This window comes from Neomonachus schauinslandi, chromosome Y (assembly GCF_002201575.2).
Source record: "Neomonachus schauinslandi chromosome Y, ASM220157v2, whole genome shotgun sequence".
Lineage (NCBI taxonomy): Eukaryota > Metazoa > Chordata > Mammalia > Carnivora > Phocidae > Neomonachus > Neomonachus schauinslandi.
Window position 1 is genome coordinate 4,698,177 of NC_058420.1, and position 16,042 is coordinate 4,714,218.

A 16,042-nucleotide genomic window follows, 5' to 3' on the forward strand; every position below is an offset into this window, starting at 1 on the left:
ATTGAGCCAATAAAAACTCTGTGCATATCATCATAAATGATTAATGATTAATTAATTTTAATTTTAATTAATTTTTTCTTTCTCTAAGCTCAGAATGTCCTGCAAAAATAACCTCAAAACAATCAAAAAACTCTGGGCATCAAGCTTGTTGTATGAGCTTCCTTGATTGTGTGGCCATTCACTGACAGGCATAGAACAGCAAAAATATTTAGGTGCCTGATACGAGTATTTCAGCTCTCATACTATAGACTCTGGGTCTACTGACTGTCACACTCTTTTTTTTTTCAGTTTTTTTAGTGGTAATTTCGCTGTTTAAAAAATGGCTGGCCCCCAAGCAAAGTGCTTAAGTGATGCCCAGTGTTCTTAAGCACAAGAAGGCTATGTGCCATGACTTAAAGAGAAATTACATTATAGATAGGGATGGTTTAAGAATGAGTTACAGGGCTAGAGCTAGAGCAGTAACTCAGTTATGTGTCCGACTTTTGATTTCAGCTCAGGTCTTCATCTCAGAGTCAAGCGTTTAAGCCCTGCATTGGGATGGGATTAAAAAAAAAAAAGTGGTGTTGGCATTGAGTTCAATGTTAATCAGCAACATCTGATAAATGAGTCTTTAAACAGAAGCACAAAGTTATGTACTGACTGATACATGAAAATGTGACTAGAAGCTTACAGGATCCTAACCCAGTATATCCTAAGGAATACAGGCTCAATATTCGTTGTTAACTTCGTGTTCCCAGTGATAGGACCACCATAAATAATCACTACAAAAATGTGACAAAAGTGTAAGAGTGATTAACTTAGGATTTTTTAAAGAAGTGCCAACACTTGTTTTTCATTTTTCTAATAAAAAAAAGATCTTATTTATTTGAGAGAGAGAGAGAGAGAGCATGAGCAAGGGGCAGGGAGAGGGAAAAGCAGACTCCCTGCAGAGCTGGGAAGCCGGAAACAGGGCTCGATCCCAGAACCCTGAGGCTCTCAACTTAGCCACCCAGGTGCTCCAAACAGTAAATACTTTTAAGCACAAAGATGCAATGTCTGAAATGTTGAATTCAGTGTCATGCGAATATATGCTATACAAATAATTAATTTTAATGTATAATGCTTAAGAACAAAAGAGTAAAAACAAAAACACACAAGACAAATTCTTCTTAAATCAAATTCTATTTGTGAATTCAGCAAAATAATTTCTATAAAACAAAACAGCAAAATATTTAAATAGTATAGGACAGGCTGTATCTGTTTGCAGGATATTTGGTTTTTTAAATACAGTATTAACTCATGAGTTATAGAATCCTGAAACAAATGTTTATTCTAAAATAGTACTTCAGAATTATATTAACTAACCAGAAGTTTAATTAAATACCAACATAAGAGTTTTGGAATGGAAAAGGAACTGGAACAATGCTTGCTTTCAAGTAAAACTGTGACTGACTAGAAAATCAGTCATATATCTAGTTGCAAGGGTACTTCAAAATATTGTGGGATTTTGATTATGTCCAGTTCAGTGGGCTTCTGTAAAAGTTGCACCTAATAAACTCTATCATAAAACAAAACAAGCACACAAAATACAGTCGTCTATTATGCTCCACACATTCTGGGGTAGCAAAACTTTGCATATTCTTTTTAATGTTTTAAAATTCCTAAAACCAGTATTTTCACATTCTTTATCCCAACAAGAGACTGAACTGTCAAACTTAAAAATTAAGAACATATGAGTAACTGAAAAGTGCCTCTTTGTCACATTTTCCCTCTTGTTTTATATGTACTCTAGGTGTAAGAAATAAAACCTCTGGGTAACACAACTGTCACTTTGGGGAAACTGCTGTCACTCAGGTGATTTTGTCTTCACTGGCTACACAAACTTAGTGTGAGGCCATGCTAAATGTTACAGCATCACTATAGCTTTAAAGTGATTAATCAGAATAAAAAGGTAATGAAAAATATCCAGACACAATGTTACATCACCAATTTTTCCACATCATCCATATAATTGAAAGGTTACCAATCAGCCTGACATGGCTGTAGTAACTAGAATTAACAAGAAACCAATGGTGTGATTATTATGGATGGGGTGTTTTATATTACTTTTGGTTTTATTTTTGGTAAAGGATTTGATACAACTGCCATGAAGCAGACAATACTGGATGCAGAATGCAGCACACATAACAAGAAAATTATTTTTTTGTAGAACTGACTCTTCATCAAAAAATTTTTTTTCTTGGTTAAGAATTAACAGTCAAACATTAATATACTATATACATCTTTGCCATTTACATATTTGTATCAGCCATTTAATACAAAACACTAAACACTTTCCCCTGCAGGTGGCTTATATATATTGACCGCAAATTTCTGCAAATGAGACAGTGAATAGACTTTCCACTCCGTGTTGAACAGTTTCTCTAGTTTTGAATACTAGCCAGACACAGAAGAAGTTTGGACAGTAAGGCCTGAGTGCATGGTCTTAAAGGAAGCAGTTATGATAGATATTTCACTGATCCTTCATTTGAGATGAGGATACTTCTTCATTGCCTTCAAAGTTTTCTTGTGCATGCTGGCCAGTTTTTTGATGGCTGTTCAAGTGTTGTGCTGCTGGCCCTGTATATGGCTGTCCATGCACATAATTATTCTGAGGATGAAAGAGAGCCATATGTCAAACTTTTCATATCTTAAAATTAAAAATCATGGGACAATGTTTGTCTGAAAGTAGACATGTCTCTTCTAGGGATTTATCTTTTAAAAACAATCATGTAGTTACAAAATAATCTATAAATCAATTCTAATATTCTAAGGAATTTAAGTATGATATGAGAAATTGTTTTGTGAAAATGTGACTTTGTGATAAAACTGGATTCTACTTTCACAAGGGAAGTATTTTAAAATATTTATCACCAAATGCTCCGCTTAAGACAATAGGTCCATAGACCAGCAGCATCAGCATCACCTGGAAACTTGTTAGAAATACAGTCTTACATTCCACCTTTAATGAATCACAAATCCTGGAGTTGGGAACTTAGCAACCTGTTTTTAACAAATGCCTTTACATGATTCTGCGGCATATTAAATTTAAAGCCCCCAATTAGTCATGTTTGTGGTTCAAACTTATGACAATCTTTGAGAAACATTTCCCCAAATTCTTCTTTTTCAATGAAAGTTGAACTGTTCATGTACATTTCTTACCAGTTATCATTTTTCCCCAGTGAATCATCTGTTGAAATCACTCAAACTAATTTTGTAAAACATTTTTACTGAAAAGGAATACTGAGGCAAAAGTAACCAAGATATGTTTGTCTTAATGTTTCTTCACAGGTATTAATTTTATGTTAATGTGAAATATCACACATTTTTATTAATTACAGCAAGTAGCACAAGAGGACTGCCTAACTGGCCAGGAAAAGTGCCATAAGGGTAGACTGAAACATGTTGCAACATGACATCAACTCTAACCACACTGTTCCTCTGATCATCCTGGCAAAGCTATTCTAAATAACCCCTTTATAATATCATAGTCACAGCCGATAATTTACAAAATATGTAAAAAAATAACGAAATTCTCTTCAGGCAAAGTACAAAAACTTACTGAATAAAAACAAAAACAAACAAAAAAACATAAAAACCCACCAAACTCTTCTTTACCTGTTGACAGTGAGAGCCAGATGAATGAGGAGGATACAATGGGGTATCTTCTGGTAGAGATGACTCATGCTCATCTGGGGCATCCTGGTCATCTGGCTCCTAATTTTAAATAAAGAGATTAGTAATTCGATTATGAAAGCAACTTTAAATTTAGTTTAATTTCCTTTTGAGAAAAAAGTCTTAAAAATGCACCCGCTGGGGGCGCCTGGGTGGCTCAGTCATTAGGCATCTGCCTTCAGCTCAGGTCATGATCCCAGGGTCCTGGGATTGAGTCCTGCATCAGGCTCCCTGCTCCGTGGGAGGCCTACTTCTCCCTCTCCCAACTCCCCCTGCTTGTGTTCCCTGTGTCGCTGTCAAATAAAATCTTTAAAAAAAAAAAAAGCACCCGCCGACTGCTTTAACATTTTTTCATTAAAGCAAATAAAATAATTAACAATTAGAGAAAAAAATTAGATTTTCCCAGATATATAATTTTTAGATAACTTCACAGAAATTTCTCCAAAATAACTCTAATAAAGGAGTTAATAAGCTCCTTTGAGTCCTTAAAAACAAAATCAAGCAACAAAAAACATTAAGGCCAACAAAACTGAAACACAATTTTTTTATGTAATAGACACTGGCCTATAAATATAAAAATTACTTTTCTTTCTTCCATTTTTATCTGCTGCCCCTTGGTGGCTTTTTTTACCTCCTCTGGACAGAGTTCACAAGCTTTTGCAAGAGTCATCCTTGCACTATGTGATCTCTCTAAGAAATAACCATTTGATGTTTCATTGCTTTGCACTGGAGGAGACCAACTATTGTAAGCATATTGAGGATTGCCAGTATAAGGTCTTCTTTCAAGTTCATCTCCAAGCCATTCCACTGCCCAGGTCCACTTTCTTTTAAGATCTCCATTACCCTTCAAAAGAAGAAAAAGCTATGTGAAAAAATTTAGAATAATTTTCAATGTTAAAATAAATTCTAAGTCCAAAATTTCACAATTCTTTTAAAACAGTTCTTAATTATGATACAGATTATCACGATTTGAGAAAAAAATTCTCACCTGTAATATTTGGTAAGCAACAGGACAATTGCTAAAGAGTGCTACCATACATTTTATACATTGGTATGCTCTTTTTTGATAGTGATTCTTAGAGCGCTGGATTGTATCAAACAAACCATCTCGATCATCTGGGATTCCTTTAAGTGCATTATGAATTCTAAAAAAGAATCAGATATAAAAATTTGTAGTATCAACTAGCTAACACTGTGCCTACTTAGTGCTGTTCAATACATGTTTTGATGTAATCATCAAATCCATTTAACCCTAATTACCTAAGTAATTATAAACCCATTTTACAGATGAAAAAACAAGTATAGAATTCAGTTTGCCTAATGTCATAGAGCTAGCAAGTTGGAGATGGCTGAAGTCTGAAAAGTTTGAAGTCTTACTCAAATTATTAATCCAATATTATCTTGCTAACTATAATTTAAATGCATTACTAATACTGAATTAAGGATTAAAATTAACTACAACTATGTCTGCAAGACTGCTTCAGTTGAATATAATTTACTTGGACTATCACCAAATTACTTTGAGTCAGATCATCCGATTTATTAATTTATTTTAGAGAAAGAAGGGAGAGTGTGTGTGCACATGTGCAGGAGGCAGGGGGGTAGAGGGAGAGGTGAAGAAAGAATCTCAAGCAGACTCCCCGATGGGCACAAAGCCTGACACAAGGCTTAATCCTGAGATCATAATCTTAGCCAAAACCAAGAGCTGGATGCCTAACCAACTGAGCCCCCCAGGTGCCCTCCAGATCTTTATTTTTTTTTTTAAGATTTTATTTATTTATTCATGAGAGATAGAGACAGAGAGAGGCAGAGGCAGAGGGAGAAGCAGGCTCCCCGCGGAGCAGGGAGCCCGATGCGGGACTCGATCCCAGGACCCTGGGATCATGACCTGAGCTGAAGGCAGACGCTTAACCGACTGAGCCACCCAGGCGTCCCCAGATCTTTATTTTTTTTTAAAAAGATTTTATTTGACAGAGACACAGCGAGAGCAGGAACAAAGCAGGGGGAGTGGGAGAGGGAGAAGTAGGCTTCCTGTGGAGCAGGGAGCCCGATGCAAGGCTTGGATCATGACCTGAGCTGAAGGCAGACGCCTAACAACTGAGCCACCCAGGCGCCCCCAGATCTTTTTTTTTAAAGACTGCAGAGTCTAGTGTATATGGAAGTGATGTAATTTGACAGTACATAATGAACTTGAATTCTAATCATTAGAATACACATATGGTGGATAAAGCAATTTTTACTGGCAAGAGTACAACTTGGCTGATTCACTAATAATCAGATTGTATTGCAGTTCTAACCAAATCTCAGCATGCCATTTTATACAACCAATTATTTCTTGTTTTTCTCAAAAGCCAATTTAAAATTATTTGTGGGAAAAACATGCCTTCTTTCTTTTTTAGGAAGACCAAGATAGAAAGTGTCTAGAGAAATTCTCCTTTTCACCATTTACTCTACTTACTAGAACATCATTATATTCCAAATCAAAAACAAATTTTTTGGTTTAGTGTGTGTTGTTTTTATTTTGGTTATCTCTACCCATAATGTGGGGCTTGAACTCCCGACCCCAAGATCAAAGTTGCATGCTCTTCTGATTGAGCCAGCCAGGCACCTGTTTTGTGCTTTTGTTTAGTATATACATTCATAATCTAAGTCTTGTTTATCTTGGAATACTATAGTATTATAGTATATACTCTATATATACCTCTACAGTTTTAAGTGATAATGAAGTCACTCAGTATTTTTGCCACATTACCATTACTACAACTGCTTTTTATATACCATTGTAAATCATATTGTCTTTGCCTGTCCTGTTGCCTGTAACTGGTCTGGCACATAGCAGATACTTTGTAATGTATGAATAGACTAAATGTTCATTATAATCTCACTTTATGTGGAATTTAAGAAACAGATGAACATGTGGGAAGAGGAAAAAAAAAAAGAAAAAAAAGAGAGAGAGAAACAAACCATGAGACTTAAGCATAGAGAATACAGTGAGTGTTGCTGGAGAGAAGTGGGTGGGGGATGGGTGATAGGCACTAGGGCTGGGATCAGCACTGGGTGTTGTTATTAAGTGATCAATCACTGAAATCTACTCCTGAAACAAGTATTGCACTGTATGTTAACTAACTAGAATTCAAACAAAAATAAAATCAAAGTCTGTCATGATACTGAAATAGGTACTGAGTAATAAATGTGTGTAGGTTGGAATCTGTAATACTTTTGTCTTATGGTGACTGGTTTTGGTTCATCTTATTTTGACATTAACGGATCTGTTTGAAATCTGTGACGACTAATTAGGTGACAATTTAAAAATATTAATTCAAAAAGTCTAGTATTTCTAGTCCCCCTGAAATTCAAGATTGTAATGATTAAGCACTACAAATTTAGAAAATAATGTAGAGTGCCTGGGTGGCTTAGTCGGTTAAGCGTCTGCCTTATGCTCAGGTCATGATCTCAGGGTCCTGGGATCAAGTCATGAGTCAGGCTCCCTGCTCAGCAAGGAGCCTGCTTCTTTGTGCTCTCTTTCTCTCTCTCTAACAAATAAATAAATAAAATCTTAAAAAAAAAATGTAGGGTTATTTTCATCTTTTTCTTTTGATTATGACTAATGGGTGACAATATATTTGTTTCCTTTTAAAATAAACTTTTATAAAATAATGCTTGTGGGAAGAGAAGTGAGGGATATTGGGTAACTAATTCTAAATCATCACTTGGGGGCCGCTGAGTGGCTCAGCTGGTTAAGTGTCTGACTGTTGCTCTCAGCTCAGGTCTTAAGCTTTGGACTCCAAATGTGTGTGGAAACTACTTAAAAAAAAATCACCTGTGGGCAGAATTTTATGGCAAAGAACATATAGAGGAATTTGGGGAGAAAGGCTTCAAGTAGATTAACTTTAGTTCTAAAAAATTATCACTTTTGGGGTGCCTGGGTTGGCTCAGTCAGTTAAGCGTCTGCCTTCGGCTCAGGTCATGATCCCAGAGTCCTGGGATGGAGCCCCTTGTGGGGCTCCAACCTCAGTGGGGAGCTTGCTTCTCTCTCTTCACATTGCTTGTGCTCTCTCTCAATTAAAAAAAGAAAAAAAGGTTATCACTTTTGACTCTTCATATACTCATAAAAACCACTAACAGATGATTACTTTTAGAAACTGTTACCTATTATAACTAATTAAAAAACAAGTTAGGGTTCACCTTGGTGGCACGGTCAGTTAAATGTCCAACTTTTGGTTTGGGCTCAGGTTGTGATCTCAGGGTAGTGAGATCGAGCCCTGTGTGGAGCTCTTCCCTGAGCGCAGAATCTGCTTAAGACTCTCTCTGCACCCCCCAAATGCCCCCCATCCTTAGCTCCTCCCTACCCTGGCATTCACTATCTAAGATAAATAAATATTTAAAAATGAAACAAAACAGAACAAAAAACTCCCGAGTATAATATAATCCTAAAATAGTATACACGGAACTTAAATACTTATCAAAAGACTAAGCTAGTTTTCTTAAAAAATAAAACAAAGTAAAACACATTAAGAAGGAAAAAAACTAATATTAAGAGTGGAACTGGAACTTTAGGTGAAAACATTAAAAATGAAACAAAATTGTAGTAGATGAGACAGTTCATTCATTCTAATTTTTAAAAAAGATTTATTTATTTGAGAAAGGAGAGAGATAGAGCACAAGTAGGGGGATGGTAAAGGGAGAAGGAGACTCCCTGTGAAGCAGGAGCCTGAAGTGGGGCTCGATCCCAGGACTCTGGGATCATGACCTGAGCTGAAGGGAGATGCTTTTTTTTTTTTTTAAAGATTTTTTAAATTTATTTGACAGAGAAAGAGACAGCGAGAGAGGGAACACAAGGAGGGAGAGTGGGAGAGGGAGAAGCAGGCCTCCCGAGGAGCAGGGAGCCCGATGCAGGGCTCGATCCCAGGACCCTGGGATCATGACCCGAGCCGAAGGCAGACGCTTAACGACCGAGCCACCCAGGCGCCCCTGAAGGTAGATGCTTAACTGACTGAGCCACTCAGGCGCCCCTTCATTTTAATTTTTTAATTATTCTTTTTTTGGGGGGCGCCTGGGTGGCTCAGTTGTTAAGCATCTGCCTTCGGCTCGGGTCATGATCCCAGGGTCCTGGGATGGAGCCCCGCATCAGGTTACCTGCTCTGATTTCCCCTGCTTGTGTTCCCTCTCTCGCTGTGTTTCTGTCAAGTAAGTATATAAAATCTTAAAAAAAAAAAATTTTTTTTCTAAAAAAAGTTATTCTTTTTTTATTTTTATGAAGATTTTAGTTTTAAGTAATCTCTACACTCAAATTGGGGCACAAACTCACAATCTTGACATCAAGAGTCATATGTTCTATCTACTGAGCCAGCCATGCACTCCTTTCGTTTTTTTTTTTTTTCCTCAAGATTTTATTTATTTATTTGAGACAGAGAGAATGAGAGACAGAGAGCATGAGAGGGAGGAGGGTCAGAGGGAGAAACAGACTCCCTGCCGAGCAGGGAGCCTGATGCGGGACTCGATCCCGGGACTCCAGGATCATGACCTGAGCCGAAGGCAGTCGCTTAACCAACTGAGCCACCCAGGCGCCCTTTGCACTCCTTTCTTATTATTGTTTTTAAGATAAAACATTCTTAACAGAGCTTCAGTAAGTAAAAATGTATTTGGGCAGCTGGTAATTTCAATTATTATTTCTAGAACCTAACAAAATGTAATTATTCTGATAGCAAAAAGTATGTATCCACCTGTGAGTCTGCCAAGAATCTTCAATAAGTAAAATTTGCAAAAGTAAATCCAAATATGGCCGAAGTTCATAGGTGTATGAATATGCAACCTAGAACAAGTAAAACATAGTTGAATTACTAATTTAAAGGAATCATGAATCAAGTTATGGACATATGAATATTTATTTTCCTTTAACCTGCCAGAGAAGTTCACTGAGGACAGTAGATGAGAACTGAGGATTCTCCCAGCAGCAAAAACGAAGCAATTTGATGGTTTCCTCTGAGTTACTGCAGTCTTCAATAATTTTCTTCACATAACTTGTTCTCACAAACAAAATGTCTGCCACATTCTGCTGAATTGGCATTATAGGCTGTGATAAATTGGGATCACCAAAAGGATTGGGAAGAGGGGGATTACCTAGAACAGATTTGTCATCAATGAAAAGCCAATAAACTTCTACACAAAATTACAATACTGAATTTTTTACTTCAAAAATTGACTATAAATTAACTTTCTTAGGTCCAATAAAACATTCACTAAAATAATCAGATATATTCTGATGGTAAGATCCAAAAAAATGGAAACACTGACACTGAAGACAAAAAATTAAAGTTAAAATTCTTAAGCCAACCATTTCATAAGTAAGGGATTTATCACAGTAGGTAGTAAATTTTTAAAAATTCTTTTTGAACATGTGAAACAGCTTCCTGGTTTTAAAAAATAACAAAAGCATGAGCTTTCAGACTCTAAGTTTGTTTTTATAAATATTCGAGATTTTAATTAAGTAATACAGAAGTCTCCCATTATTGTTAAGTTATGATACAGAATAAAATAGTCTACTTTACCATTGATTGAAGACTGCATTCTTGATGAGACATTGCAACAGCGGATCAGCTGAGACACTACTGAATATAACTTGCCCAATTCAGCATACTGGTATTTGATTGGAGGACCTGGTCCTTCATCTAAAGACACTAGCATAAATGTAGCAGGTACACTCAATTTTAGAAGCTGTGTCTTTTCTGCCATACCTATCAAAAAGGGGAGAATATATGTCGGGAAATAAAAACAACTGGAATGGCAAGTGTTGCACTAAGAAAAAGTATCTAATATAGCTACCTACAGTTTTATGAAAGTTCATCTACTGTTTAGACTACAGAAATACAGACGGAACAGAAACTGATTTAGTTTAATTATTCTAACAGAAATTGTGATTGTGGCATTCCAGTAACACTGAGCTCTAAAGGAAGTATACCGTTTAGGGTCTAGAGACCCTACATGGCAACTCTCACCAATATAAAGTAAGGTAGGGGCACCTGAGTGTCTTAGTTGGTTACATGTCTGCCTTCGGCTCAGGTCATGATCCTGGAGGGTCTTGGGATTGAGCCCCTCGCCAGGCTCCCCCTTTTTAGCAGGGAGTCTGCTTCTTCGTCTCCCTCTACCCCCACCCATGCTTTCACTCTCTCTCTCTCAAATGAATAAATAAATGAATAAATGATTATTATTTTTAAGAGTTTATATTTATTTATTTGACATAGAGTACATGTGCACAAGCAGAGGGAGCTTGTTTATGTGATACCCTCTTCCCTCTTAACTATAAGATTCCCAGAATCTCAATTAGAGATACATAAAGGAAATGATAGTACACTACAGAGACAATGGGAGAAAAGAGAAAAAAAGTAAAATTTTCTATTAAGTCATCAGCAGTGACTAATCAATTAGTTGATTAATTAAGTTCATACAGATTATACTTTACAAAGAGGAACATTTGGATATACAGTTTAATCTTGGATACAAAATATGTGTAATGAAAATGATCTCTGGGGTGTCTCTGGGCAGCTCAGTCGGTAAAGTGTCTGCCTTGGCTCAGGTCATGATCTCAGGGTCCTGGATCCAAGTCCTGCATCATGCTCCCTGCTTCTATCTCTCCCTCTGCCTGCCACTCTGCCTACTTGTGCTCTCTTTCTCTCTCTCTGACAAATAAATAAAATCTTAAAAAAAAATGTAGGCTTATTTTCATCTTTTTCTTTTGATTATGACTAATGGGTGACAATATGCTTATATTTGTTTCCTCTCCCTGCCCTGATGCCCTCCCCATTTCATACTCTTGCTCTCAAATAAATAAAATCCTTAAACATAAATAAATAAAATGACCTCTGAATCAATTCCTCATAAAATTCTACTCAAATATATGCTAATACTGCAAAATTTTTAACTAAACCACATATCAAAAGATTAGTAATTCTGAGCTATTGGTGCATCAACACCTGAATCACTGATGTTTAAATTTTGTAATGTAAATTTAACAAACTTACTCTTTCTAAACAATAATCTAAAAGAATTTTAAAAATTTCAGAAAATTTCTTATGTATATTCTTGACTATCCATCCATACAGAAAACAGTGACTAAGTGCTACTGTGCAAAAAGCCCTGATCACAAGAAGTTCATACTCTAGTTGTGGTGAGCATGACAAAAAAAACTTAAAATCTAATCAAAACACAAGAGAATAAGCCTAACAAAACAATATAGCATAACACTTTAGGTAAGCACTCTGGAAACAACTGAGAAGAAATGAACACAAGAAAAGCATATTTTGAAAACAGTTATTGATACTGATTTCAACAGAATAACTTACGTACATTTTCACTGACTTCAATTTATTTTAACAAAAACATAGGTACAGAGCAACTTCTTTAGGAAGTGATTCTTTTTTTTTAAGATTTTATTTGAGAAAGAGAGAGAGAGAAAGAGCATGAGAGGGGAAAGGGTCAGAAGGAGAAGCAGGTTCCCCTGATGTTCGACTCCATCCCGGGACTCTGGGATCATGACCTGAGCTGAAGGCACTTGCTTAACCACCTGAGCCACACAGGCGCCCGACAGGAAGTGATTCCTAAACCTGACAAATACAACCACTTGGGATCCTTTAGAGAATGGTTTTTCCTATCCTTAGAAATTCTGATTCATATCATGTGGGATATAGCCTGTGAAACAGTATTTTTAAACCAGGATTAGGAGATAAAAATATGAGCAAGAAATACTTACTAAAGTTAACAACTATCAAAGAAATTATGAAATAATACATTGTATGGAATTATTAAAAATTCTTACCTAAATTAGCATACATTACAAACAGATTGAAATATTGCTGTAAATGACGGCCATGCTCTGAAACTTCCCTTCTGAGGAGATTTAATACTGCTCTTAGTAAGTGATCACTCAAGCTTAAGTTATCACATGCCTGTGAAGGATAAAATATTTTATCAGCAACCAGATGGAGAAAAGGATACTTCCTATATATATGTTTGCATTAGGAATACGTTCATATATATATATGATTGCATTAGGCAGAAATATCAGGAAGTAAATTACTAAAAATAGTTGCTTTTACAGAGATGGAGGGAAGAGCTGGAAATTCCACTGTAGGTATTACTGTTGTAACCGAAAAAAAAAAAATCCATAGTTTTATGCTAAATAGGCTACTTAAAAGATTCAAGTTTAGCATTATAAAAGTAAGTCCTCCCTGAACATATGTAATCTGAAGACTTACTACATAACTGCTAGTAACTAAATAAACAGAAGGAATTTTCCTTACATTCTGAAAGCACCCAATAATCGTCATTGGTGTGAAATAATTTTAATAAATATACGCATGCTTGTATATATATGGTATATGTGTTAAACAAATGCATATGTTTAGTGATTTGATCTTGCAGGAAACAGAATTTACTCGTATTTCATTGTTAGAGAAAAGTTTTCAATTACCTGACCAGAAAGTCCAGGAGATGTAAATGATGAAGGACAAGGCCCATCTTGCAAAGAAAAATGTGCAATAAATACTATAAGTTTTGCAAATGCACCCCTCACTTCGGCACTAGGGCACTCAAGGAGATATTCAGAGAAGCGATTTGAAACATTAAAAAGAACATTATGAGCAAACCAAAATCGCACATTTTTGCTATGACGGAGTAGAATGCACAGTGCATCATACCTAAAACAGAAAAATATATGAATATCAACTTGTATTAATGTTCTTCTGTTTTTGATTTCTATAGTGAACCAACAGACTTCTATGAATCAAATAAAAAAGAAAGTTCTTCTCTGAAGTTCTTCTCTAATTAATGGTCATGGTTAGTTCTAGAACTGTGACTTGATCTAGTCCATAGTCACAAAATGAATTAAATGAGAACTTGTGTAGATGGATGTAAATGTATTTTCAAAAAGATGCTGAAACAGCTGTTAGATGAAGATACTGTAATGTCCTCCACACTTTCACAATTAGAAACTTAAGACCATAAACACTTAAAAAAAACTTCTGTATTTTTGAACTTAAGTCAAAATTCCATCTAGATAAAGCTTAAAACTTTCATGATAAAACAGTAAGAGCTATAATTTAATAGAAATAGGAGTCAATTTTTGAATAGAAGGCATACTAAGATTAAGCAATTTTTCAACATTACTACCACATTTTTATCCTATGTTTGAAATAAGATTCTCATGGCTAGGGAAAAAATAAAGCAGTGCAGTATTGATTCAAACCAACTATGAGTATAATATGAATAAAATTCAAAGCCATGTACCAATCACTGGCAGGGCCACGGACAATTTTCTTTGTGTGAAATCCAGTGGTAAAGAGGAATCTAGCTGCAAGTTGAATACTAATCATAGTGATTTCTTCTGCTTCAGGCAATAAGTGATCTTGTCCTTTAAAAAACATATATGTAATCAAACATTTTTATTTAAACATATTTAAACAAATGCCCAATGTTAAAATGATCTTAGCTAAAAGTAATCTTTAGTGCCTATCTTAGTACTTCACCAAACCATGTTTCAAACTAATGTTTAAGTCAAATAAATTGTTACAAATAAAAGCTCTTCAATGTTCTAGATACTATCACTACTCAAAAATACAGGGATCTTAAATACTTGACTTTAACATAATGAACGAAAAATGCTGACATTGGGATGCCTGGGTGGTTCAGCGGGTTAAGCATCTGCTCAGGTCATTATCCCAGGGTCTTGGATCGAGTTCCAAATTGGGCTCCTTACTCGGTGGGGAGTCTGCTTCTCCCTCTGCCTGCACTGCCTGCCATTCACCCTGCTTATGGTCTCCCTCCCCGCTTCTCTCTGACAAATGCATAAATAAATAAATATCTTTTATTAAAAAAAAGCTGACATCTTTAAAATAAAATGATGCTAATTATTTTCTGAAAAAAAAAAGGAAAAAAAACTGAAGGAAACTGAAAGAAACCTTCAGAAAACTGAAGGAAAACTTCAGAAAACTGAAGGAAAATACTAATATGCGTTTACGGCCGATAAACACTTCTATAAGTTAAATAAAAATTATTATTTATTAAGAAGAAGCTAAATTCCAGAAACTTACCTGGAGCAGGGCTTAGATAAATACCATTACATGTAAGCAGTTTTTTCACAAACTGAAAATATTCTAAACTGTACTGCATTCGGTTATGCATGAATTGCACATTTTGTTTTCGAACACTTCTCTCAATGGCTGGTGACATAATTTGATGGGGTCTTGTGATAGTAAGCTCTGATATATATCTTATCATCTGATCATCTTGGTCTACTGTGTCCATTCGTTCATAAAAAAGTATATAAGCATTCCACCATCTTTTTTGCCGCCTGTATGACATCCGCTTCATCATATGATCAAATACTTCTCCCATGTACTCTCCACCAAAACACTGATTTTTCATTTCTTCATCATCATCCATTTTACATTCTGTTACATCTCCATCATCAAATTTATACCAGCGATTTCTCTCACCATCTTTACCATTCCTCTGAATGATGTAAGAATAATAATGTCCTCCACTTGCTTGACCACTGTGTACAAGCACACCCACAAGTCTGTATTTTGTGCTTTCTGTTGTCTCACTTTCAGACTGCTCATTCTGTTTTATCAACTGACTGTGTGGGTTTACGTTATTTCCTTCCAGTTTTGCAACACCTGGTACTGTGTAAGGTTCCATGTCCAACTCTCGTGGAAATTCAAAATAATCATTGAATTTAATTGCACATTCTCTTTCCCAGTCATAGTCAAATCGTTTCAATTGGATAGCAAGAACAGGAGGCAACTTTTTAATTAGCAAGCGCTTTACTGTATCAACCTACAATAAACAGCGAATATAAACAGGTGCTTTTATAACCCAAATAAAAAATAAAAAATTTAAAACTTTATGATCTGGATTTATTCAGAAATAGAGGAGTACATGATAATGAATATAATCAAGATCATTTTGTTACTACTTTTTTAAAACTTTTATACCAAACCTAAAAATAAGTAATTACTGTCTCATGTGACACAGAAATTAATGGCTACATGTTTCCATACTGCTATTTCTATCTGATCATGTTATTTTTCTAATGTTTATTTTTATGCTAATGAACAGAATCTGCTATAAGCAAACTTAAGAAATACCCCTATGTAATAATAGCATCTACTACATATGGCATTTACGGCCACATAATATGCTAAATGCTGCACACATATTAACTTATTTAATTCTGACTGTTGTGAAAAGCTCCTAACTCAAGGTTCATAGTTTAAAATTTGGGGAGGAAGAATGGAAGGAGTTGTAAAAAACAGACTGCCTCAGAGGAAACTGTCTGAGACCTGTAGGTAAC

At 35.6% G+C, this 16,042-nt stretch overlaps 1 protein-coding gene across 1 annotated transcript in view; it reads right to left on the reverse strand.

Annotated features, from left to right (window-relative positions):
* Nucleotides 1-1,346: 1,346 nt before the first annotated feature.
* The window catches only part of LOC110581157 (probable ubiquitin carboxyl-terminal hydrolase FAF-X), a 103,102-nt gene continuing 88,406 nt past the window's right edge, over nucleotides 1,347-16,042 (reverse strand). The window contains 11 exon segments of the mRNA XM_044912041.1: nucleotides 1,347-2,629; nucleotides 3,637-3,735; nucleotides 4,325-4,537; nucleotides 4,682-4,838; nucleotides 9,417-9,505; nucleotides 9,593-9,813; nucleotides 10,242-10,427; nucleotides 12,506-12,635; nucleotides 13,160-13,385; nucleotides 13,975-14,098; nucleotides 14,778-15,525. Coding sequence (XP_044767976.1) covers nucleotides 2,492-2,629; nucleotides 3,637-3,735; nucleotides 4,325-4,537; nucleotides 4,682-4,838; nucleotides 9,417-9,505; nucleotides 9,593-9,813; nucleotides 10,242-10,427; nucleotides 12,506-12,635; nucleotides 13,160-13,385; nucleotides 13,975-14,098; nucleotides 14,778-15,525 — 2,331 coding nt within the window. The 3' untranslated portion in view covers nucleotides 1,347-2,491.